The sequence below is a fragment of the Lepidochelys kempii genome, chromosome 6, assembly GCF_965140265.1.
Source record: "Lepidochelys kempii isolate rLepKem1 chromosome 6, rLepKem1.hap2, whole genome shotgun sequence".
NCBI classification, from domain to species: Eukaryota; Metazoa; Chordata; order Testudines; family Cheloniidae; genus Lepidochelys; species Lepidochelys kempii.
The window spans coordinates 127790408-127816988 of NC_133261.1; the positions used below are offsets into that span (position 1 = coordinate 127790408).

At 45.9% G+C, this 26581-nt stretch overlaps 2 protein-coding genes across 3 annotated transcripts in view; one reads left to right on the top strand and one right to left on the bottom strand.

Moving 5' to 3' along the window:
• PYGL (glycogen phosphorylase L) overlaps positions 1-25582 on the top strand; it is a 40132-nt gene extending 14550 nt beyond the window's left edge. For both annotated transcript variants that reach the window (XM_073350178.1, XM_073350179.1), the window contains exons 6-21: positions 3354-3485; positions 5375-5486; positions 5893-5975; positions 7269-7412; positions 7697-7789; positions 10243-10389; positions 12840-13003; positions 13535-13649; positions 15354-15455; positions 15543-15690; positions 15822-15880; positions 16309-16450; positions 17473-17680; positions 18287-18421; positions 19482-19548; positions 20333-25582. In XM_073350178.1, the coding sequence (XP_073206279.1) occupies positions 3354-3485; positions 5375-5486; positions 5893-5975; positions 7269-7412; positions 7697-7789; positions 10243-10389; positions 12840-13003; positions 13535-13649; positions 15354-15455; positions 15543-15690; positions 15822-15880; positions 16309-16450; positions 17473-17680; positions 18287-18421; positions 19482-19548; positions 20333-20530 (2049 nt within the window). In that variant the 3' untranslated portion in view covers positions 20531-25582. The remainder of the gene's footprint in view (positions 1-3353; positions 3486-5374; positions 5487-5892; positions 5976-7268; positions 7413-7696; positions 7790-10242; positions 10390-12839; positions 13004-13534; positions 13650-15353; positions 15456-15542; positions 15691-15821; positions 15881-16308; positions 16451-17472; positions 17681-18286; positions 18422-19481; positions 19549-20332) is intronic.
• The window catches only part of ABHD12B (abhydrolase domain containing 12B), a 35515-nt gene continuing 29543 nt past the window's right edge, over positions 20610-26581 (bottom strand). Inside the window, exons 12-13 of the mRNA XM_073350180.1 lie at positions 24376-24500; positions 20610-21678 (exon numbers count right to left, since the gene is read on the bottom strand). Coding sequence (XP_073206281.1) covers positions 21654-21678; positions 24376-24500 — 150 coding nt within the window. The 3' untranslated portion in view covers positions 20610-21653. The remainder of the gene's footprint in view (positions 21679-24375; positions 24501-26581) is intronic.

Here is a 26581-nt window from a genome sequence, read left to right on the forward strand (position 1 = left end):
ATACATGCTAAATGTCCATATTCCATGCAACTGTTTCGTGCACCAAAGCAGTCAGGGAGTTGGCTCACATTACAGACAATCAAGAGCCATTGTTTCTGGGATCTATCGCTTGTGCTGACATAGAGCCTGCCTGGAGAGTGAAACTGAATGTTCATAGCAAGATTATTGACTTCAAAATTGACTCAGGAACTGACATCACAGTCATCTCAGAAGGGACTTACAATCAACTTCAACCCCATCTGGCGCCTCTCTGGCTTGCCCTGGAGGTATTCTGAACTGCAAGGGCCAGTTCTGCACAGAAAAACTTACCAAGATAAAAGCTTTGCATTCTGTGTGTGAGTGATCAAAGACAGCGAGGCAACCATGATGGGCCTAGTGAGAAAGATGGAAGAACTCAGTGGGGAGTTTGATATTGGACTTTTGAGAGAAGATCCAGTACAAATCAAATTGAGACCATGCTGAACCATACAGTGTACAAACACCCTTACTAGAGAGACGTTGGAAGAGAGAGCTGCACATTTATGCAAATTCAGAGGACCTTATTACCTGGTCAGTGTGGAATATTCTTGAATGACATAGTTATTGAGAAGCTGAAGTGAACTTTTGCTCACTTCGGTATTCCAGAACAACTGTGATGGACAACAGACCACAATTTGCTACAGCAGAATGCAAGTCCTTCTGAACAAGATATGATTTTGTAGCAGCCTACATTAGGCACAAGTGAAAGGAGAGGCTGAGAGAGCTGTACAGGCAGCCAAGAAAATCCTACAGAAGGAAGATCCATTCCTTGGTCTTCTGAGTTACAGAGAGACACCAACAGAGCCACTGGATATAGTCCAGCACAACTCCTGAGGGGAAGGCAACTCGGATTCTTTTCCAAAGTTAGAACTACTGTTCCAACTTTGGAAAAGAATCCATCTCCAAAGTGGACAGACATGAAGAGAGTAGCAAAGTTGAATAAAAAGGCTAAAGGTGTTTATGAACACTTCTACAATAGACATTCCTCTGAGAACTGCCAGGTCTAGAATCTGGTGACTGTGTTCATGTCTAATTGAATGGAGAAAATGGATGGACAACTCCAGCTGTTGTAAAGAAAAAGAATTTTGTGCCCAGATCATGTGATTGAGAGCAACAATGAAGAGTTCAACAGAAACTGTCAACTTCTACAGTTTGCTCTGTTGATTGTTGAGGAACAAACTCTACAGATGGCCGATGCAGAATAAAAAGGATTCCAAGTGAACCGCAGTCAGTCGTTGCAACTAATGGACAGCCAGATGACCATGTTACACATTCAGGTCATGTGATTAGAAAACCAGTATGATTTAGAGACAGTTAATGAACTGATACATTGAACAGACTATCTTGCTGTCTTTGAGGTTAAATGGTGGGAATGTAGAATTTAGAGGAGAAGGAATGGAATGATAAAGTGTATGAAACTGTTCGGCTACTGGGTGGTGCTGTGTGTAAAATACCTTATTTAAACATAGCTCAGCTGTACCTGGCTGAGCACTAAAGGGTCTTATGCTGATCCCATCTGGTGTGTATAAGCAAGCTCTGTGACTAGTCCATATCTGGTACTGAAACATGATACCAGTGGCACTAGACCGTCCCTTACCTTCCATGGCTGCAGCACCCTTTCAGTTTAGGGCTTCCCAAGATGGGGACCTCTTGGGAGGGCTTCCTTTGAAGTATGACCCATGAGAGGGCCAAGAGGCAGGGTGTGTGCTGAGGATCTGCTTAGTCCTAACTTTTTAGGAGCTTATCAAAGGCATGAATGGGAGATAGGGGTCCTCTTTCCACTGGCTTTCGATGAAAGATGGATGTCTAAGGTCTGCACCTAGGAAATTGGGTCAGTATAACTAGATTGCGCGGGTGTGAAAAATGCACACCCCTGAGTGACACAGTTAAACCAACAAGAAAAGGAGGACTTGTGGCACCTTAGAGATTAACCAATTTATTTGAGCATAAGCTTTCGTGAGCTACAGCCCTCTTCATCGGATGCATTTAGTGGAAAATACAGTGGGGAGACTTATATACACACAGAACATGAAACGATTGGTGTTACCATACACCCTGTAACGAGAGAGTGATCACTTAAGGTGAGCTGCTATTGTATTGCCCAGAGTTTGCTTCAATTAAGAGACAGTGGGGGGGTAAAAGTCCTCCCCTATAAAAAAAAATATATATTTTTTTTACCAAAATAAAATGTAAAAATAGCTGTTACTTCCCTTCCTCTTCTCCCATGTCCCAAGTAAGAGCGGTACAAAGACACAGTGTAGAGGCTAAACTGGCATAACTCAGTCTTCCAATTCTTTGAGTCCCAACTGCCATGTCCCTTTCACAGTGGCAAATTGTCCCATTTCTCTAAAAGATGAGTGAGTTCCACTTGTCCGCATATATTGAGTCTACTTATCCTTGATTTTAAGTTTTCAGCATCATGCCAGCGCTATGCAGAGTTGTCTTCCACTGTTAACACTGGGAAATAAACCACTTTTTTCTTTTTTTTTTGTTTTTGGTTCCATTCTGAAATGAATCAAATGCTGAGAGAAACACACCGCTCCAAGGAATAATCTGAAGGACAAATGTCTTTAAAAATCCCCATCCCCTCCCCCCAGATTTTCTTAGGACTGTGCTCAATATTGAAAAAATCATCATTGAACAAAAAAGCAGCCCTATTCTCTCAAGGGGTCAGTAACTTCCTTGCAATTTTCTGCGCTGTTTAGGCCTCATCCCAGTATCTAAATCAGAAGCAAGAACTGAGGCATTTTTCTCTGATTGTCTTTGACCCATCATTGCCCTGAGTCCACTTATTAGATCTCTCTGAACGGGAAGCGTATGAATAAGTTACTTTTATGTTAATGGGCCTGGCTTCGTAGGGTACATCTACGCTGCAGAGAGAAACCTGCGGCAGAGTGAGAGCCCAGGTCAGCTGGTTCCAGCTCGTGGGGCTGGATCTGCAGGGCTAAAAACAGCAGCTGGTGCCTGGGCCCCAAGACACCCCACCCACCCCCACACACACGCACTGGGTTTGAGTACAGGCTCCAGCCTGAGCCCAAACTTCTACGCTGCTAGATTTAGCCCTAAAGCCTGAGGCTCGCAAGCCAGTGTCATTGACCCAGGCTCTGAAACTCCCCTCCGTGAGTTTTTCTTTGCAGTGTAGACATACCTGAAGGGCCATACAACTCAATCCAAACACTTGGATGTACTCTCTCTATTCCAGGCCCTAAAAATATAACCTCTTTGATCCCAAATGTTTTTGTTGCATTAGCTCAAACGGTGGCATTTAGCTTGTTTGCTTCACCTTGCATGAGGTGGGGGTAAAAAATGGTTCTGTTTAACTATCCCCCTTCTAGGTGGAAGAAGCCGACGACTGGCTTAGACATGGCAACCCCTGGGAGAAAGCCCGTCCCGAGTACATGCTGCCTGTCCACTTTTATGGAAGAGTGGAACACACCAAGAGTGGACAGAAGTGGGTCGATACGCAGGTACTGACGTGAGCTGGGTCATGCACAGGCCTGTTGAAGGAGGAAATGCATTTTTTTTTTTTCCAAACAGCTAGAAACTGAGTATTTTATCCTGAAAGAAAACTTCTCGCAGTTCCAGTGCACGAAAACCGATGTCTGTTGTTCCTTTGCTGTTGTGTAAGGGACACTGTGGCTTGCCAGCAGCGTGGTCTGTTTAGGAAGGGTATAAAAGGGGATAAATCTGAGGTGGCGCCCACGTCTTGGTCATTTATTCCTTCCATAAACTTCAAGGAGGCTCAACATGACAATCTGTGATTACTCCTGAATTCTATTGCAGCTCTTCTTGGCCCCCCCTTAACCTGGGATCCTCTTTTGAGTTAAATACAAAGTCTGTGGAAACTGCTACAGAGCTTTGAACGTCCCACCTGCATTTAATGGCCAGTTTAAAGTGGGGCAGTCCTATGGTGGCTGTCTGCCACCAGATGAAGAAGCTGTAAACATCTGGGGGGAGGTGGAGAAGGATATTTCTTTAGAAACTACTCTACATGAAGCTTAAAAGAAATAATCTTATTACTTAATGAAATTAGTAGAAGTGGACGAAGTTAGTAAGATTCAGCAGGTTGTAAAGTAGCATTCTTTTATTACTTGTCTGTTTATTTGTATTATCGTAGCATCCTTCTGTACATTTGTTCAGCTGTTTATGTCCACGGAAATGAACTGACTCTCTGTACTGTAGTCAGAAAAGAAGTCTGCGAGATGCAGCACATTTGTGCTGCTGACAGGAAACGAACCATAATCATCTAAGAGACCACAGCTGAGCGAAGGCTGGCCTTGCAAAGAAATACTGCTTTTAACCAAACGTTTCAAAGTGCCTCCTAGCCCTTGCTTTGCAGCCTGGGCTGATCCCAGTACTGGGAGTAGGAATGAAAACTTCACTTTCACCCCTGAGCACAAACAACCCTGGCATAATATATAGCCAGCTACTGACGGGCAAACCTCTGACCAGGCCTCTGTGCTGGTAACTGCTCAGCCTGCAGATACCATATGGAGTGTCCCGTGCTGACAGTGCCATCTGTCTGTGTGGAGCTGGCAGGGAAATTGGGGGTTCCCCAGACACCCCATCTTCAGATCAAAGTCTGAGCAACTTCTCTTTGCAGGCTGGAGGGGATGAGTGCTGATTAGTTTTTCCATAACACTAACACTCCCCCTCTTCCTCCCAACCCCGTGTCCTGAATTATAGCACTTTCCAAAATCTAGATGGTTGCAATGGGTGTATAAGGGCTGGGAGCAATGTTCCTGAGCATGTTTCTAGAATATATTCTACGCCCCCCCCCCTTTAAGGTGTAAATGAGTGGTTCCTATTGCTGGAGTTGGAGACCTAGTTGCAAATTCTCCCTTTTTAAGGAGAAGTCAGTATTCAACTTGATTAGCCACAACTTGCTTTTCTAATTCTATTTCTAACAGTTTTGTACATTTCAAGCATATTTTTATGGCCACCTTTTCAGGTTTTTTTAAGTTAGCAAAGAATCCCAACAATGTTCTGAGCAACAGATAATTTTGTATAATTAGCAGTGCCAAACTGACTATTAAGGGCCCGATCCACAGCCTGTTGAAGTCAGTGGAAAGACGCTTACTGACACCATTGGGCTTTGAATTCCATGTCGTTTCAACATATGCTTTCTGTGGGCCTGTTCCATTGCTCTTTGAAGTCAGTGGGAATCCTTCTATTCACTTCAGGTGGTTTTGGTCAGGCCCCGTGTGTAGCCTTGACTGACACATCTAGGGGCGTGCTGTGTTTCTGGGAATAGTCGGAATATCGCACAAAGTCACGCTTTAATTCCAGCTTCTTCTCTAAAAAAGACCTCCAAATCTGGCTCACTACAGGTCATACTGTAACCCCTGTGTAATAGGTGGTCCTTGCCTTGCCCTACGATACCCCTGTGCCTGGATACATGAATAACACTGTCAACACCATGCGGCTGTGGTCTGCTCGGGCACCTAATGACTTCAACCTCCGAGACTGTGAGTACCTCTTCTGTGACATATTCACTTCTGTCCTGAATCTCCCCACATCTGAGGCCGATCGCATGCTTTGGAGTGAGCGGGGAGGAGGAGGGCTGCCAGGGAGAGCAGTGAAATAACATGGATGATAGAATGCTGCTGGGACAAGGACTGGAACTTGCTATTTAACCAACAGTAAAGGGAAATTACGGGGGGGAGGTAGTCAAGGATGAAGGATCCAGTTTGAATAGCCCAGTAACTGGGCCTGCTCCTGACTCGCCCGTTACTTTGACAGTCAAGCTTGTGTTGCTTTATTGTCCGATTCCCCAGCTTTCTGTCATTCCTCTGACTGTTAACTGTCCTGCGTGCAACCCATCAAGCCTCTTGTGCAACGTGCGCTTGCATTGACTCAACCCTTCCCTTGTAGTTAACGTTGGAGATTACATTCAAGCCGTCTTGGACAGAAATTTGGCTGAGAACATATCACGTGTCCTCTATCCGAACGATAATGTAAGTCATCCAAAAATTGCTAAAGGTTTCACTGCTAGAGCCTGTTGCTCGTTCGTTTGATTAATTAGCTGAATCAAAACCTCCTCGTGCCCAGACAGGGAAACGGGTTAATCCTGCTCTCCGTGTCAGACTACTGGAGCAGAGGGCATATCAGAAAAACACCAACAAAAGAACAGTGAGCCTCCATGCATTGTGGGAAGCAAACACTGAGCCGTTTCAATCAGCATTACTTCATGGTTTTCTTAAGTTAGCCTGACATGAAGCTGGGGTTTCACACACTGCAGAGGAGTATTTTAAAATATTCATTGCCGGGGGGAGCGCGGCCGGGGCGTGTTTCAAAAGCATCTACGAAATTTAGGAGCACAAGTTCTACTGAAAGCTGTGACTTGTGCTCCTCAATCCATGTGGGCACTCGAAAATACCACCCGAAATTTTAAAGAGAGAAATGAAGTTATGCGTGTTGTAAAAGGCGGTCTTTCATAAACCCTGAATTGTGTGACTAATTTGATCTGACAAGGCCCTTTTAAAGAGAGAAATCAACAAATCCGGTTTAAGGAAGACTTCTTAAATCCAAAACCAGTCAGGCTGATGCTCCAGCTGAACTCACGCAAGGTCAAAAAATGGCATGAGGTTAAATTCATTGTTCCTCTAATATTCGTGGGCATCGGGTCACTTTTGTTTGGAAGCCTAACATTAGGCCCTGGATTTTGAAAATGTTGGTGTAAGATATGTTTGGCTTCCTATGTGGCTTCCTTCGTTGCCAGAACTCCCTTCAGCTGCCTCAACAAAGCAGAGAACTGGCTCCAGCAGGGATGGGATTTGACCTGTCATCCAAGCAAGGCATGCTGGGTGCCCTGCTCATGTATGCCTAGGAGTGTGAAGAGTTACTTCCCGCCTCAGTTCAGCACAAGGAGTCAGTAGCTACAGGTTAAACCAATCACAGGGATTATAACACTGAAAAGAATCCTTACAAATGAACTTTCTTCTCGTCTTTTTCTGCCTTTTTCCTTCAGCAATTTCACTCACTGAAGGCAAGGGAAAACAAACTGGACAGCTTCCTTCTTTCTAGTCAGGTTCGGTTTTTCATTCTCATGCATTGGCACAATGCTGCAATGTTGAATTTGCAAATGCTGCTGGGGAAATACCAAAACCAAAAAGTAACACACTGCTGTAAGGTTAGAGCAACCCAGATCAATTTAAGCTCAAACCAACTGAGAATTAAACCCTTCTTGTATTGCACCTGTCCCTTAACTGTTCAGGTTATGTAGCATTCCTGTCTGTTCTTGTTTGTAGTTTTTCGAAGGCAAAGAGTTGCGTCTGAAGCAGGAGTACTTCGTCGTGGCTGCCACCCTCCAGGATATCATCCGACGTTTCAAAGCATCCAAATTTGGAAGCACAGAAAGTGTTCGAACTATATTTGATTCTTTTCCAGATCAGGTAAACGTTATGGGATAATGGCCAAGTGAAGTCTGTAATGATTGAGTTTGAAAGCATGCTTTCCGCTTCCTCATAAATGTTTTGGCTGTGAAGACCAAGTGATTCTCTCAGGATCTGATATGGTATTTCCTAGACTAAGAACTCACTTTCAAACCCACCCAGCTTCAAAGGAGGGAATAAATCAATGGAAAGGTAGCATATTTGACATGTCTCGAAGCAGCTCGCTGTGGGGCAAAATGAAGGATTACAGGTTTGGTTGCTTGAATTTTGTATTATTTTTATAGGTAGCGATTCAGCTGAATGACACTCATCCTGCACTGGCCATTCCCGAATTGATGAGGGTTTTTGTGGACATTGAAAAACTGCCATGGACTAAGGTTTGGAAAATCATCTCTGTGCTTTTTCTGTGATCGAGAATACCAAACGTTGCAAGTGTAGTCTTGCTAAAGAGCAGCTGCCTAGATAATCCCTTACCTTTCTCACGGCATATGACAGAATATTGACAAGACTCTTGGATTTACCCCTGTAATCTAACTACACTGTGATCAAGACCACAAAGTTGAAGAAAGTGATAGGTAGCAGGCCTTGTCAGGACAGCTTTAGGGACTTATGGAGGCCAATTTTAAACTTGTGATACGCACAGTTATATCTTTAAGTTGTAAAACCTTTTGTGAGGTTTCTGTTGTTCAAAAATGGATCTGTTCAGAAATCAATAAAACAAATTACACCTCTACCCCGATATAACGCGGTCCTCGGGGGCCAAAAAATCTTATTGCTTTATATCGAACTTGCATTGGCCTCGAACATTTCCGTTATTAATAGTCACTTCCTGCCCCCTGACTGACCCCTCGGAACCCCCGACCCATTCAACCCCCCCCCCCCCGCCCCGTCCCCTGACTGCCCCGACCCCTATCCACACCCCCACCCTGTGACAGGCCCCCCGGGACTCCCATGCCCTATCCAACCCTGTCCCCTGACTGCCCCGATGCTTATCCACAGCCCCGCCCCCTGACAGGCCCCCCGGGACTCCTACGCCCTATCCAACGCCCCCATCCCTGACTGCCCCTCCCCCAGAACCTCCAAAGCATCCAACCCCCCACTTCTCCCTGTCTGCCCCCCGAGACCCTCGGCCCGGCACCCTCAGCGTGTCGGAGCCAGACACGCTAAAGCAGTGATCCGCCGGAGCACGCAGCCCTGCCCCCCAGAGCGCTGCTTTATCACGTCCTATCCCAATTCGCGTTCTATCGGGGTAGAGGTGTACTACTGAAGAGGTCAATCTGCTCCATGCATAGCCCTACATTTTCAAAAGTCTGCTAACACTTTTGCATGTGTCAACATCAGATATATATACACCTTTATTATTATTTTATATATAATATAAAAATAAATATGCCCAAGTTGGGTTGCATATACAAAGTGCATACACAAATCCTCACACAGTGCTTGCTCAGTGGGTTTGCACACATGCCAGTCAGATGTTCACTGATCTGTATCTATTCTTTATACGTACTCTTGTTGCACTTGTAAGCTAACTGACTACCAACCATTTGGAAACTGAATCTTTTCCTGTGCAGCACAAAGCCATCGATGCAGAGATGCTCATTCCATAATATGGGCACAGCCTGTTAAATAGAGATGATAGTCCTGTGTGCTTCTCTAAACAAAGGCTCACTGTCGTAATGATGATTGTCTGACATTTATGTGGCAAGGATTTGTAAACGTGCTAAAACTTCTTAGATTAAAAATAGCTAGCTAAAAGTAGTTATCAGGATACACTACCTTTCTCATGCAGGATATGGAACAGCAGCTGCCTGTAACAACTTCATCAATAATCTGCATCTTTAGAGCAGTAACTAAGCTAGGATTTATGGAACCAATAACTAGCAGCCACAGACTGTACTGGTCAAACAGAACATTACAATCTGGAACTCTTATATAGGAGTTTAATAAAATTCCAGCATAAAAAAAGTTCACCATTCCATATGAGAATCCATGGGAGTTTGTTTAAAAAGCCTGTTTCTTCTGATTTGAAAGAAACAAGCAGAGCATTAAGGATCTGCAAAATCTGAGTCTGCTTGCTGGAAGCATCTATTGCAAGGAATGAAATTTCCCTTTGTTCAACAATGTTCTTGTTTGTCAGAAAGGCCTGTTTCATCATAGTTTTATGAAGGAGACAATTGGAGTGACCAGCATAGATTGACAAGTTGGTTGTTGGTATTAAAGTCATCCAAGAGGCCCCAAACGAGAACATAGCCCTGTTGTGCCAGGTGCTGTACATTTACCTAGTAAGAGCTGTCCGTTTACATAGAGGAGACACAGGAGGTGGCATCATCCCCACTTTACAGATGGCGAATGCAGATTCAGGGCTTGTCTACACTTGAAATGTTACTGCTGCAGCCACACCACTGTAGGCACTACCCACGCCAATGGGGGGATGCGGTTCTCCTGTCGCTGTATTTAATCCGCCTCCCTGAGAGGGGTCTGTCTACATGGCAGGTGAGGGGGTTTAGGTCAGCTTAACTCTACCACTCATAGGTGTGGATTTTTCACACACCCCTCCCCCCCTCCCCAAGTGATGTAGTTAAACTGATTTAGTGTAGGCCAGGCTGCAGAGATTAAATTACTTTCCGGCTAAGCTTCAGGGAGTCTGCAGCAGACCCAGCCCCCAGGCACATACACCCCTACCCCCGCCTCGTGAGAGGACAATTTGTATCCCAGGACTGGGTCTGAGTAAAGTTTTGTCAGAGTGGGTAGTATGTGGGTGTTGTACAGGTTTGGGGCGTCCTTGGCTTTACTCTTTTAACCGTTAACCCCCTCTATTGAACGCCAGGCCTGGGATATCACCAAGCAGACCTTTGCCTACACAAACCACACGGTGCTCCCTGAAGCTCTAGAGCGCTGGCCGGTCGATCTTGTGGAGAAGCTGCTCCCGAGACATCTGCAAATAATTTACGAAATAAACCAGAGGCATCTGGACGTAAGTAACTTGAAATGAAAGGGACACTCGCTCAGTGCCGAACACATCCCGCTGTGGGAGGGGAAAGGAAGCATCCGGTATCTTTCTGTGATGTGCCAGGGCGTGGTGGTGGTAATGGGCTGGCTTCTCTCTGACATGGAATCTGCATGTGTGGCTGTGAGGATCTGTGCTGAATTTCTTTTTCAACAGAGGGTAGGGAAAAGAAGGGGGTCCTTGACATAAGGATTGGGCTAAACCACAGGCAATCCTTTTTTGCGTTTCCTCTTTATACCATTACTGGCTGTCTGATCTATCGATTTTTAACAAGAAGTCCCTCTGAGAAACAAAGTTGTTTTCCTCCTGAAATATTAAGCTCACTCTAGAGAAGATGGGGCTGACTCAGGAGTGTAAAATAAACAAGGGAGGGCTTAAATCTCAAGGACATTAAGGTCTCTTTGCACTCTGGCAGCACAAAGGGGCCTTAGTGTAAATGTGAAACCAAGCCAGGATGCAGAATTAGTAAAATTTCTCTCTCTACTCCTGCCTTTCCCCCCCTACTGCTGTATCAGTGGCCCTATAAGAAAGCTCAGAGTAGGGGGGGGAAATCAAACACTAAATTCGTTCCTAAAGGAGAAACTGGTGAATCAAACCGCTCTGCCAGTGGGTAAAGATGCTTTGCCCAGACACACACAATATTTATTTATGGGAGCAGGGGAGACCGGATAATGCTGATTTTGTGGAGCATTGGATTTTCCAGAGAGGGCAGAAACAAGTACTTGCAGATGTCAATGATCCAAACTCTTCACAAGGCTTCAAATGCAGCAAATGATGGGGAGGAGAGGAGAGAGGAACAAAACTGCTAGAATGGCAGTGTAACAGGGCTGGTTGATTTAGGAATTAGCTCTTTCAGTGGTGCACCTTCTCTTGTGGTGTCTCGCTCTCAGTTACTTTCTCGGTCTCCATCATCCTCACAGTCGAACCCATGTCACTCCTGGACCGCGGCATCCGCTTCTGGACACTGCCCTCTGACTGCGCCCGCTCCGCTGGCTCTCTTCCCACCCCTTCTGGGGGACTGGTAGCTTCAGATTCTACCACTTGCCTCAGTGGCTAGCCCCTTTCTCCAAGGGCAAACTGCAGTCTGGCTTAGCCACTCTCATAACTGGCAAATGAGGGGGAAGGGGAGACCCAGGCCCGTCTGCTACTCTGGGCCCTGACCCAGGGACCCTCTAGCAGCATCCACTTACTGCCCCCCTCAAACTCTCCTCTACTGCCTGCTTCCCTGGGCCACTTCCTGTAGCCACAGCACCTTCTCTGCCCCTTTGTGTCAGGGCCCCAGTGCGGCAGTTGTCCGCCTAGAGCTCCCCCAGCCTCTGTCTTGTCCTTGTCTTGGGTGCTTCTCCCTTCACCCACCAGGGAGAGACTGCACTCCTCTCTGCCCTGCAGCCTTCTTATAGGGCCCAGCCTGGCCCTGATAGGCTGCTTTCAAGCCTCCACTTGATTGGCTGGCACTCTGCACAGCCTCTCTGGCTTGCTTTAACCCCTTTCATGCCAGAGTGGGGCAGCTACCCTGCTACAGGCAGCAACAGAGCTCAAAGCAGAATTCAGTTGTGCCGCCATCCGGGCTGCCTGGAACACGGTGCTGTTATAACTCATGTAGAGGATGAACCAGTGCGGTTGTTCCTAACAAGGCCCATTACACTGCTTCGTCTGGGATGTGCAGCGCACACTGCGGAGTGGATCGGCCCTATAGAACTCCTTATTGTTCTGTTCTGGGACTTCTGATGCTGTTGGTCCCATTGTCCATTTCTCTGATGCCTCTTAGGCCTGGCCCACGCTCAGTGACTCATGATTCACAGCAGCACCGCCGCTGGCTGGCTGTAGCTAACCTTAGAGAGACAAGGTGGACGAGGTAATAGCTTTTATTGGACGAGCTTCTCTTCGTGAAAGGGAGAAGCTTTCGAGCTTACACAGAACTCATCAGGTCAGGTATACTTAATCCTGTTTTATACTGGCCCATACAGGTGGCTGTTCTTATTTGTGGACAGGGATGGCTTTTTTTGTTCTGGTTATTTTGGGATTGATTGAGTTGTAGAGTGACTGACCTTATTGATGCTCGAACGTATCCACGATCTAGTTGCTGTGGATCTTTTTTCTTAAAAATCATTACAGCACATTTTTGAATTTGTCATTTGGACGATACTTGAATCCCAAATCTGTTTTCCAAAATTTCGATCTATTCCCATATCAAAACTGAAGCTGTTCTTTATAACCTGAATTTTACAAAGGCTTCAGATGGCCCCAGAGACCTACATAGGATTGGGTTTTACCATACAGCAGTCCTTGCATTGATCAGACCCCAGATGCTATTAGGGCAGAGGGTGTGCTTTCCTTCTGCTGGCTAAGAGAGCAGCTGATCTTAATGCCCAATTATAGATATCAAATTTATGACTGGCATTTATCCCATCTCACAGAAAGTTGCAGCCCTGTTTCCTAATGATCTTGACCGTCTGAGAAGAATGTCCCTGATTGAAGAAGGAGGAGTCAAGAGAATCAACATGGCCCATCTCTGCATCATTGGCTCGCATGCTGTTAATGGCGTAGCAAAGATCCACTCTGATATCGTGAAGACTCAGGTGTAAGTTAGAAAAACTATAAATGTGGCTGATGGCAATGGATGAATTGCAAAGTACAGCAGTGCCTGACCCTGTTCAGTAAGACGTCTGAAATCAAGACTGGAGTACAACTAAGTAAAATTCTTATAAAATGGAAAACCGGCATTGTCTGAGTCAGGATCAAATCAGCACAGTGCAGAGCATTTGTGACTGATGCCGAGAGCAAGCCAGGATTAGCAATTGTTACATTCATTTATTTATGAATGAATGTTAATGTAATAGAAATGGGCCGTAAAATTAGCCTTTTTCCCCCTTAATTCCCCACCATTGCAACTCCCACTTGTAATGGTGCAGGAAGGGAGATTCTGACAGTAAGCAACTAGCCCAGAGCCATGCAGCGAGTCAACCATTGTCCAAGCTGGGAGTAGAATTTGCAATCCTGTGCTCTAGACAACACTGCCTGTATGCATGGATGCCCACTCAGATAACAGCTTCGCACTGAGCATGGAAGAATAGCCTCTCAGAATAAGACCATTACCTTGTCCTTGTCCTAGATTCAAGGACTTTGCTGACCTGGAACCAGAGAAGTTTCAGAATAAGACCAATGGAATCACCCCCAGGCGCTGGCTCTTGCTTTGCAACCCAGGACTAGCAGAGCTCATAGCAGAGGTAACTACAGCACCTCTGTATGTACATGTCCTGGGAGCATGTGGGAAAGAGGGCTTGGGCACGATGTTAAAATGGTAACCAGCTTTTTCTCCAAGTGAGGCACGGCTTTGGGAGTGCCCTCTGCACCCTCACTGAACACAGCAGCTGGATGCCTCTGCATCAGTGATGGCTGCTCAGATGCATGTCTCTCTGGGGGGGGTTGGTCTCCCCATGGGGGCAGCACTAGATTCAAGAGCTGGAAACCTAGGCACTGACTTCCCCTCTGCCCTGTGGGTGCTCGACCCCCTCTCCTCCATCCTGCCCCCGGACCACTGTTGCCCTGCCCCAATTCCACCTCCAGCCCCTGCCCCGCCTCTTTACCGCCTCCTCCCCTGAGCGTGCTGTGTCCTCCCTCCTCCCCCTCCGTCCCAGAAAGTCCTAAGCGCCGCCAAACATCTGTTAGGTGGCAGGCGGGAAGTGCTGGGAGGGGGAGGAGCGGGGACATGGCATGCTTAGGGGAGGAGGAGGCCAGGTGGGGGCGGGGGAGCTTGGCTGCCGGAGGGGGCGGAGCATCTGCTAATTTTTCCCCGTGGGTGCTCCTGCCCCGCAGCACCCACGGACTCGGTGCCTATGGCTGGGAATAAAGGAAAAAGCAGCTGCTCCCCTCCAGTTCCACCCACTGGTCACCCTGTCCCCCCTCGTCTTCCAGCCCCAGACAGTGAAGCAAAGGCTGAGGGTCTTTCAAGGCTGGCATTTGCGGGAGAGAATTTGTATTGGAAACTGCTTTATTCAGACTGTTTTCTCCTGGCCTGGAATATCTCTCAGCGTTCCTGGGTGGGAAAACTACCCAGACTGCCTTCAAAAGCCTGCTTAAAATACTGGTCCCCCATCTCATGAGAAGCTATCAAGGGACTTCCTGTGTGTCTCTTTGAGAGTATTCCTGCCCCCACTCTGCCCTGTACAGTAGCGTCCCCGTGAGCCAGAGAGTGAGTGAGTGCAGGGTGCTCCCACCTTGTTCACTAATGCTGCAGCCAGAGGGAGCAGTGAAAGTCTCTTTTAAAAGAATCCTTAAGATTTTTTTTTATTATTATTTTCAAGCTTTGGAGAATTGAAAACTACCTTGAGTTTCTTACTCCTTGTCTCTTTGTGGGTGGTACAAAGACGTGCACAGGACTTGGGCCCCGGTACACTTTCCCCAAAGGGAAAGAGCTGTGCCTTTCAAAATACTGCTACAGATTGACAAGCCCAGCATTCAAAAATGTCTGAGGGTCTGCCTTTTAACTCCCATTTGGAGCAGGGACCTATTGGAATAAACCCTAGTTAGGAGAGTCCAAAATCCCAAGCCACTCAAGCCCAGATCCTAGGCTCTTGACCACATGGCTAGTGAAGCCAAGTTGGCAAATATGTTCTGAAACTCTCCACGGGAGAGGGATTGCGGGGGGCTTGACTTTGGACCTCTGACCTCTAACTCTTTCAATTTAAAACTGGCCAACCTTTTCCAAACCTTGTTTGTCATTTTAGTTTTCAGCCTGTTGAGTTAAAATTTCTTGAACAAAAGTGCTGATATAATATTAGAAAATATTGATCCCTCCCTGAAGTTAGAACACCCTGGATTCTGTATCCGTCTGCCTGGACTGAGCTAAATTTGCACCATCTGTGTAAAAAGGCTATTCAGTAACTCTAGAGATGAACATATTGAATTACTTAATTTTATTTTTATTACAGAAAATAGGAGAGGACTATGTGAAAGATCTAAGTCAGCTGATAAAGCTGCATAAGTTTGTTAATGACGATATCTTCATTCGGGAGGTTTCCAAAGTGAAACAGGTAAGGGATTAGGGAATCTCTGGACAAGCCATGGGATGGTGTGAACTCCGTTGTGTGCAATAATGCCCTTTTTTAACTGCTCCGCAGGAGAATAAAGTCAAGTTTGCCCAGTTCTTGGAGAAGGAATACAAAGTGAAGATTAACCCTTCCTCCATGTTTGATGTGCATGTGAAGAGAATCCACGAATACAAGCGTCAGCTCATGAACTGCCTGCACGTTATCACCCTGTACAACCGTAAGTCACTCACCCGCTGTCTGTCTTTCTGAAGGAGACAATCTGACCTGGGCAAGCGTGGATAGGTACTGAAAGTCTGCAACACTTGTTCTGAAAATGTTAGGTAATTTCACATTTCCTTTTTCTTTTAGGCATAAAGAGAGATCCTATGAAGCCATTTGTGCCTAGGACAGTTGTTATTGGAGGCAAAGTAAGTTAATCCCACCGGGCTTTGTGTAAGGGGGGGGTGGTATGACACTTCATGGGGGAGACTTTCAAAAGCACTTAAGGGATTTAGGAGCATAAAAGTCCCACTCCCTTTTAATGGGATTTTCACCTTTGGAAAAATCTACCTCTTATGGTAGCATCTGAAAGGTTTCAGCCAAGTCAGTACCCCACTGAACTTGGCAAAGCACAAACCTAGAATAATTGACAGTCCCTGCCCCAGAGAGTTTACAGTCAAAATGACAAGATAACTGGTGGACGCAAGAAACAAGCGGGCTGGGGTATGGAGGGGAAAAAGACAAGGTAACAAGGGTGTTCCAACAAACTAGCTGTGTGAGCAAAACGGCAGTCAAAGAATGTGGGTGTACAATTATTAACAGCCTTGCTAATCTTCAGCCTGTGGCTCTTTTCTAGGCTGCTCCTGGATACCACATGGCTAAAATGATCATCAAACTCATTACAGCTGTGGGTCATGTGGTGAACAATGACCCTGTGGTTGGAAACAAGTTGAAAGTCATCTTTCTGGAGAACTACCGAGTGTCCCTGGCTGAAAAAGGTAAAGTGCTCAGAGCCGTGGGAGAGGCTGCATGCGCAGTATGGTTTGGAGGAGGATTACAATAAAGCTGCCAAGTAATTTTAGATCAGCCTGTCTAATTGGGTGCAGAGTTAAGATTTTTCTTCCCTACCTAGAGCTTGTACGCTCTGCTGCTTATATGTAGACCCACGAGCCGAAGCACGGCTGGAAGGGTTAACAGCAGTTTCCCTTTCAGAGTGAGCGAGAGTGTGGGTATGTTCTTCCACTTTGATACCTGGATTGACAAGCTACTTCTTCACCGCTTTTTCTGTGCGTGTGCGCTTTAAACCAAAACAAGGTTCTCCTGTGGAGCTTACAACTGTAGTTTTCTCTCATAGCTGTGTCAACACTGCAAGAGCTCTTGAGAGAGAGTTGGATCTTCTAGAGTTGGGTTGTCTTGAAAATTCCATCTCTGTGCACGCTGTGGTGGTAAAATAAACCAGCAATTCAAACATCAAGAATAAGTCTCCTAAACACGAACACTGCCTAAGAACTGCAGAGGAGAATGATCTCTGATCTAAAGTTCTCCAAGCAGTGTGCAATCTTACCTAGTATAAGTTTTTGATGATGATGATTTAGGAATGAAGCTATGGCCAGAATTCTAAGGCCCTGATCCTGCAAGAGGATCTATGCAGACCTCTGTATGGATTCAGCATTCCATCTACACAAAGCCAGTTGTAGGATCAGGAGCCTAAGTTTGAAAACATGTATTCTGAAGGATGGATTTAAAAAGTGTCCATATTGATTAGGAAGCTGCAGTAGGCTGGTATGTCCTGCCAGTGTCTTTTTAAAGCCAGGTCCCAAGCTGCAGCCAACTTTTCAATCCGTATAAATCCCTAGAACTAGGAGCCAACACAACACCAATCCAAGGATGCTAATGGATGCTGCTCTTAAACTGGGCAGCGACGCCAAGGATGGATTCCTGTTTAGACTTTAAAATGGACTCTCATGGCATTAGGAACGAAGCCAGTAATTCTGACCCTCTGAATGCATTTTATTGGCAGTGATTCCAGCGACCGACCTGTCTGAACAGATTTCCACGGCAGGCACTGAAGCGTCCGGTACAGGAAACATGAAATTCATGCTGAACGGAGCCCTGACCATTGGGACCATGGATGGAGCAAACGTTGAAATGGCCGAGGAGGCTGGAGAAGAGAACTTGTTCATCTTCGGCATGAGGATCCAGGATGTCGCAGAGCTGGACAAGAAAGGGTGAGGTTCTTGTATAGCATTATATGAAGGAGAGCTTTGAGGGAGGGGGGGAAAAAAAAAAACAAACAAGCCAGTCTCCTGGGCTGGGCCTTTATACCAATGAAGCTTTGAATCACACTGCTGGCCAACGACTCCAAAACTTGTCTCTCGCATCAGCAGCAGTTGATCCAATAATAGGTATTACCTCACCCACCTTGTGTGTCTCATATCCTGATCCAACATGACTACAATCACTCTGAACTTCAGCCTTTGTGCATTCAGACTGCCGCTTGGCTTGGAAGCCCAGCCTTGGAGGGTAGCTTTGCTCAAAGAAGGGGCATTGCTGTAATCCAGCCTTGGAGGCTGCATAGGCATGGGTTTACCTTGGCAAGGAACAAAGCCATTAGGAAGTGGTGCAACTTCTGAATACCATGCAGGTGGAAAGAGCTGCCCTTAAAGGTCTGTTGCATCAAAAGGACCACAGCAGTAGAGGGCACCAGAGCACCGGACTAGTGAATTAACCGTGGCAGTAGGTAAAATTAGCTTCCGGATTCATCACTGTTAAATTGTTAGAACAAACAGATGTTTAAAATGGCTTGTTAAACATCTTCCCGCTCTGCACCTCAGGTACAATGCTCAGGAATACTATGACAAGCTTCCTGAATTGAAGCAGGCCATTGATCAGATCAAGAGTGGCTTCTTCTCTCCGACGCAACCTGACCTTTTCAATGAAGTGACCAACATGCTGTTCCACCATGACAGGTAGGAACCACCTCTGAAATACTAACTCTGGGGCAGGAGATGGCTTAGTGGTATCAGCATTCAGTTCAAAATACCTGTGTTCCCTGGCACCAAGTAGAGACCCCAGCAGGGTCCATTTAGGTCTTCATCCTTCCAAGGCGGGGGTGGGGGAGGTGTTTTTCAGATGTGGCTTGAGGAGCTGAAGTCCAGTCTCCTCCATTCAGTCCATGGCACTTATCAGTTTGCTGCAGTATATTTAGCCAAAACTCTTTGGAGCACAGATTTGCAATGTACTGGCTGCCACTTATCTTCCTCACTGTCACGCTCTCCCCCTGAGGTGACTGTATTTCAGAGTGCTATACTGATGAAAAAGCAATTTAGGATCCTTTGGGGGTGAAAGGCTCTCTCTACAATTCTAACATTTTAGAACTGATGTAGAATTGATTTTTAGCAGTTTTTTTTAATATTCCTCTTGGGAACATAAAACTGGTACATTTGGGCACATGCCTTTGTCACAAGCGTACGCAGATGATGTTCCTGTGCCGTGAGGCTTCTTAATAGCCTTTTTGAATGGTACAGCCTGTATTTCTCAGAGAATATGAACAGTAACCAGGATGTCACTTGCTGCTCTTTCCCTATTTCAGGCCAGGAGGAGGGTGTTTTGTGTCTTGCAGTGCTTGGACTAAAAGCTCTGTGACAGAGGATGTTGTACCTATTATGTGGGCAGCTGCTTTGAAATTGTAGGCACTATGGGAATACATAATGTTAGCTCCCATGACATCTGGTCTTTCTTGAATGTCTGGTGTACCATTGTCTCAGCTGGTCTGTACTATCCCTCTTTCCATTGAGAACTCGATACAGGCCAGGATGGGGGTGAGTTCTAGGCAAACAGGTTGAAGACTTTCAAACAAGTCAGGAATACATGTTTCGTGAAGTATTTCCCCATTTGTGTCAATTCTCAACTCTAAACAGGGCAGACCACTGAGCATTTTAGTTTATTTAATATTAGCTGTCACCCAGGTATATAAAATGTCTGTAGGAGCAGGGTGAGTGACTTGCACTTTTTTCTTTGCTCTAATAGGTTTAAAGTATTAGCAGATTATGAGGCATATGTCAAATGCCAAGACAAAGTCAGCCAGCTGTATATGGTAAGAATGGGACAAGAACAATCCAGGGTGGGCTGGAATGGGATTGGATCCCTACTGCAAGTTAGAACATCTTGAAAGCTGCTCTTAACTTGTTCCAGGGCATACTGGGTTAATCTGGTAAATCCCCTGCTATAACCCACTGTATCTACTGGTTTGGGTGAGGTAGATCTAGCCCACTGCATCTACCTGTAGAGACTTACCAGTTACTGAATATAATGGCAGATTGAGCACTGATTATTTTAGAGCTTAACTGAGGATAGTGACCGACTTCTACCTGTCTCCATCAGCTGGGTGGCTGAGGGAGCAAGAAACTTGCAATCTGCTGGAGGCTATAGCCTGCTTGGGGGCCCTGCTCTTCAAATTGCTCACTAGGATCTCCATTAGCAAAAATGTATTTGAGCCAATTGGCTCTTCAGAAAGCTGGCATTGTTCACTATGCACTCAAGCAGAGCAGCTGATCCTGAGCAGTGTGCAAAGCTTTGTGTCCAAATACTTAAATATGAAAGTGACCTTCAGGCATGTCTTCACTGGAACAGGATCATGTAGGCCAGCAACTTGGAGAGGTTTGGTTAGCACAGCACAAGTTTTTCTAAAATTGCCCTCACTCAAACTTTAGACACTGTCCCTGTTGGGTACTATAGTAATGCTGCTGTTCCCTTCAAGGCTGGTGTCTAACCATAGTCCTAGATAGGAGTTTACCAGTCCTTTCAGGCACGTGGTAGAACAGATACAATTCCTGCAAGGACTGTCAGCATTTACGTGATGTGATCTGGTCTATCCACAGAACGCTAAGGAGTGGACCAAACTGGTTATTAGAAACATAGCTGCCTCTGGGAAGTTCTCCAGTGACAGGACCATTAAGGAATACGCCCGGGATATCTGGAATGTGGAGCCTTCTGACACAAAGATTCCTCCGCCTAATGAACCAAGGGATGTGGTTGATAAGAATTCCAGTTGTACAACTGAAAAGCTGAAGATGTAGTTCTGAGAAGACTCTGCTGTGCAAGCTGCCTGTAGTAAAGATGTGGTGTAAGCATTGTTACATACATACATTCCCATAATGGTTTAGTGGATATCTTTTTATTGTCTTTCAGGTTTCTCTGAGTCAAGGTGTTAGGAATGTTCAAATACAACTGCTTGCTTTTGGTGCTGGAATAAAAGTGCCAATTGAAATATCCACTGCACTCACTGTGGTTTACTTAAGCCTAAAGTCAGAACCTGGGATTGCTTGTGTAGACTCAGCCAGGCGATTTTATTGTACCTGTCCTCAAGTCAGATGTTACATAAAATGTCACAAGGGAAGTAGGGGGAAGGAAGGAAGGAAAATAGGCCCAACTAGTCTAACTAGACACACACAAGTAGTAATAGGTTTCCTCAGGAGCAAGGGTGATAGTAATAGGCTTTGTTTCAGCAGAAGGAAAAACTGACCAAAACCTCCCTTGCTGTAAACTAAGTGTTGTAATTGCAGGGGGCACAGAACACTGCCCTTAACTGTTACCTTTGATCACTTTCTGTTCTCCCATGGGTTCTAATTTCCTAAAGAACTGGACTTAGCACTGAGGCAACCTCAGCAGGAGTATTGAGAGCAAGATAATTACCTCCCCACCTTAACACTCAGAGCCTTTCCAGCCCTCCACTGGACAGCCCTCTACGAACACTGGCCTCATCACTACCCCATAGTCATACTCCAGATATTAAGCACCCTGTTCCTACTAAGGTGTTAAGATAAAGTCCAATTCTGTGCTGACTAGTAACTTGACTACACAATTTGGAGTTTCACAGATGTGATGTCTGTAAAAATAGCCATAGAGGGGCTTATTTATCACTTCAAAAACTGCTTACATTTAGTGCAGCCCTTAGTTTTAAGCTCTTAAGAAGAAAACAAAGTTTAGTGTAAAGTAAACTTTGCCCTACCTGGGTACAGCTTAGGGCAGGGGGAAGCTATTTTGCCAGTAGCAGGTCTGTCTACACAAATGTATTTAGTCCATTTGCTGATTAAAATCAAATCAACTTTCTATTGTAGTTTTGTTGAAAGTCTCTGCCATGATGTGGCTGCAGCTGTTAAGTGCGCCCATGGTGATTAACATACATTGCAGTAGCTGGTATCACTTGATGTTCTTCACGAAGTCTCTGCAACAAAACAAGTAACGTTAAACTATCCTATTCTAATGGCTAAATGTTTAATATGTATCTTCCCCTGAAAGGTAAGTTAGACTAGATAAACTTGACCCTGTGGTATACTAATACAGGACTTGTTCTGGAGGCCCCTTAAGGACTGTGATCATTACAGATGCTGGGCTGAGTACTCCAGTAACTAATTATTGAATTGACCCTCCAAAGGAAGCAGCAGCCAGTGCCTCTGGAATACTAACCTGTGAAAGGCTGAGGGCTCCTGACAGAGTGGTGCAAGAGCTAGGTACTCACTATACTAGGGATTCCCACACTGGTACATACAGTCCCCAGAGATCTCAGATGCAGGATACGGGGGAGAAAGATTCATTGCATTTTCAGACTAGGTCTTCCAGCTGAAGCTTTAAAACTGAATGTTAAACACCAATACTTACTTCAACATGTACCCATGTGAACACAGATACTGCACTCTAAAATACTCCTAGGGGCATTCTGCACATTGTCAACATAAGACTATATAATCATGCATTTCAATTTTGGAAATTTTTCAAATATACTTGCTGACTGGTATTTTAACAATACAGGAGTAGAGATTAAAAAAAACCACCTTTGACAACCCAGTTCTCTGCCTGCCCTCCCCCCCAGCAGAGGGAGAAACAGCCTGATGCTGGGTCCCAAGCTGATTAGGAGTTTCCTGCACACACCCCCTCCTTCCTTCAGGGCAGGCAGAGAACTACAGATGCCCAGAATATACTGTAGAAGGGAGTGTGTGTGTGGTGACTCACTTAACATAGTTAAGATGCATTTTTCAGGAACATATGTGAAATAAAGCAAATCCAATTTCCCCATAAGAATTAATGTAAATCAGGGGGCGGTTAGGTTCCAGACAAACTCACCAGACAAGACACATCTACACTAAGTTTTGAATGATTGTGAAGCTTGGTTGAGGTGGAGGAGTCAGAGGGTGGGATATTTCCTAGGGAATGTCTTGCTGCTAAATGATGAACTAGCACTTGGCTGAGCCCTCAAGGGTTAATACACTTAATGTAGCCTCACACTCTACAAGGCAGCAGAGAGGAAACAATAGATACAGGGCAGTATCTGCAAACACTTCCCTGCAAAAATGGAACATGATGTTGAGCCCCCACTATCCAGCTGGAGCACATGTGCAGCACTTTGGAAAGTCAGCACCTTTAGCTGTAAGGGTGCATGCATATGAGGCAGGCAGGCATTGCCCCTTTAAGCAGCTCAGACAGGAAGCAACAGCTTCTAGCAAGCTGCCCTGTCCCCTCCTCTGCTTTGTGGAGAGAGGGTATAGAGCAGGCGGGACATCTTGATATCAGCCCCCCTCTCCTCTGCAGGAAGCTCCCAGGAGAGGGCAGGGCAGGAGCAGCACAGCAGAACTGCTACTGGGCAGCTGCTGAGCCACATACCTTGGCTTACAGGGAAGTTGGGGGAGCCCACCCCCCCGTTCTAATCCTAGGGTGACCAGCTGTCCCAATTTTGGGGTGTCCTATATAGGTTCCTGTTACACCCCTCCCACTGGTCACCCTATCTAATCCAGTGGACAAAGCAGGCAGATGCCAAACATCCTAAGGGAGCATTGTGTAACTTTAAATGAGCACATTCCCTAAATAATCAGCTACAAAACAACATTAACCTGCACAACGTTAAGTGAGGAGTTACTGTATTTGCAAGATGGACTCTGCCAGGTCCAGCAGCCTCTAGTGGTAGCCCTCAGCTCTACAGCCTACTGGGATTGTGTGCACACAACTTCATTGCTGTACAACTTCTACATTGTACAGAATTGCCCTATAAGTAGTAAGTGAAATATGGACAGATGCAAAGAGCAGCTCATGTTAACACAGCAATGAGAAGGATAAGGGATATATAATAGACTAGTTTAGCTGTCCAGTAGCGCAGTTGTGGTATGTCACAGGGAAGAACATGATTGCTGTGCTTTCCCAGGGAAACCAGAGGACTCTTCCCAGCAGAGTGACCAGGATCTACACCGAGGGCGACGAAAAGCAACAGGCCCCTTGACTAGCATAAGCCCTTGACCAAAGGTAAATTTTCAGAGCATCTTTTACAATAGATTTGACTGGGGAGAGGCAGCAGCATTATCCCCACTTGTTTAAAAAAAACAGAAGCAAAGGGGTAAAAGTATCTTGCAAGCAGCAGCGCACCTCCCAGAGCCTGGAACAGACCACCAGTCTCCTCCTGAATTGCCCCATGCTTCCCCCTCAGCAACAAGAATTGATGCTGCTAAGGCTGGGAAGAGTTTGAGTTACCATGGCAGGCAGAGCTGCTAGCAGGTGCTACAGACGCTTGCTTCCCAATAGTCACTCATGCAGACATCCAAGTCTCCATCAGTTGAATTAGTGCTTGGAGACTAGCTCTGTGGCTGAATAGGAAGTTAATCGCACAGCCCTGTGAACTAGCCTATCCAGCTCTAGGGCTAAGGTCAAAGCCCTGGCCATGTCACTGCTTTGCTCACCTGTTAAGGGTGCCAGTTGTGGTCCAAGGCTGCAAACCCCCTTCTACGTCCACAGCTAGACAGCAGATGCTAACTAGTTGAGTACAGACCTGGGCAGGCTTTTCAGCTGAGAGGGACACTTGCCCTTACCCACCCCACAGAACAAGCTACTTTATAAACAAGCTAATTTGACAGCTGAGTCACCTGCTGGCATTACTTACTTCACAATGTCTGGCAGTTCTGGATCTGAACAGATGTTTTCATGGGCTAAGCCCAGCTTCTCTGGAAAGGCAACAAACTTGACCTTGTCTTTGTTCTCATAGGAATGGAGAGCAATCTCAGCAAGCTAGGATGGTGGGGGGGAGGAGAAGAGAGAGAGAGAGAGAGAGAGAGAATCTTCTACATGTCATTTAGACTTTGAGTACAGTTAAGTGAATTCTAATGGCTTCTCTCTGTAGGTAGTTTACATGGCCTTCTTCACCACAGTATGAGCACTTAATGGCTTCATTAACGCACCTGTAACCTAGGGTAGTGCTGTTAACCACATCTCTCCAATGGGCAGAAGGATGGGATCAGGCAGCTCACTTGCCCAAGGTCAGGCGGTGGTGGTCTTGGGTATTGAGGCTAGGTCACTTGAATAAATCCAGTGCTTTATCCACTAGACCTGCTTCTCTTCCTTAACCACCACCTAGTCCCCTGCTGATCCAGTTTCATGCACATAAGAGGTACACTCACTTCTCCCCAAAAGTAGCTCATATTAAGGGGAAAACAGCATTGACGGCCCCAACAAGAATTCTTTAGCAGGCAGAAGCCTTGTTAGTTTTACTTGACCTACAAAGGTTTGGATATGGTCATTGAGCTGGAATATCAGGGTGATTTCTTTGATAGGCACGCCATAATTCCTTCCCATTGAACCAATCAATTCATACACTTCCTTGTACTGCAGCAGTGATTACTCAGCTCACAGAACACTTGGCATGCTGGCTTTTTGAACACTCCTGTCACATCAGGTTTAAGTTCATGAACTTGATTGCTTTAGACTAAGGCTGTCAAACAATTAAGAATGGCAATTAATCAAGATTAAATGTAGTTGCTATTAACTGCACTGTTAAATAGAATACCAATTTAAACTCAGCAGAGACGTACATCCTCCGGAACGGTGGCTGCAGCATGAAGAGGCACAAGTATCTTGCAACCCCAGCTACTACAATGCCATGTGAATGATGCTTCTTGCTTTCAGGTGATATTGTAAATAAGAAGTTAGCAGCGTCTCCCATAAACGTAAACAAACTTGTCTGTCTTAGCAATTGGCTGAAGCAGGACTGAGTGGACTTGGAGGCTCTAAAGTTTTGCATTGTTTTGAGTGCAGTTGTGTAAAAAAAGAAAGCCGTGCATAAATTGCACTTTCACAATAAAAATTGCATTATAGCACTTGTGTGAGGTGAATTGAAAAATACTATTTTGCACAGTACAAATATTTGCAATTAAAAATATGAAGTGAGACCTGTACGTGTCCTAGTGTGGTGTAACTGAAATCCATGTATTTGAAAGTGTAGAACCACATCCAATATATAAATTTAAAGTTAACAGTACAATTAAAACTGCAAGTAATCTAGTTAATTTGTTTGCAGTTAATCACTTGCGTTCACTGCCGTTGCTAGCCCTACTAGCATTCCTTTCCATTTTCCCAACCATCGTGCAACAATCCGGTTCCTTTCTGCAAGGTACTTCAAGAAAAAATGTACCCACCTCCATGAAGACTAGCACCCTAACATTCTATTGGGGTGAATATCAAGGTTAAAGACAAACCAAGCAGATAAAAAGGTTCCTCTAGAGCCATGAAATGAATGAAAGGTCTTTCAGAACTCCCAGTAGAGACAAGAGAAAGGCCCAGACAGTTACTCACTGCTGCGGCAGCCTGGATGCCCTTCTTTACACGGAGTCTGATTAACGGTGCTCCAGCCCTGCCTTATGACTCGATCCTAGAGCTGACCTGCTCACTCTGAGGCAGGATCTCTCTGAACTAGTCTGCCTGCCTAAGGGTCCAGGTCTACGCACAACTGTTCAGGCCATGGCAGTTGTTTCTAGGCTGGAGTCAGCTGGATCATGGGAACCTTCAGTAGTACAGGGAAGCAGCAAGACCCGCCTCCAGGGTACTCGTCATGAGGGGAATTAAGGGATGTTGAAGGGGAAGTGGTGGATATAGCCTAGTAGTGGGGGCTGTTAGCAGTATCATACACACAGGGCACTTACTCAAGTTCCCTGCAAGCTGCGTGGTCACGCTGCAGCCTACTTAGCACCATGCAGGCGCTCAGGGAACCTGCCCAGGGACCTGCTGCAGGAGGGGTGCCCCTCCCCCAGCCATGGGGGCTCAGGGAGGGGCACCCCTCCTGCAGCCCCAGAGGTGCCTCCCCAGCCCAGGTGCTG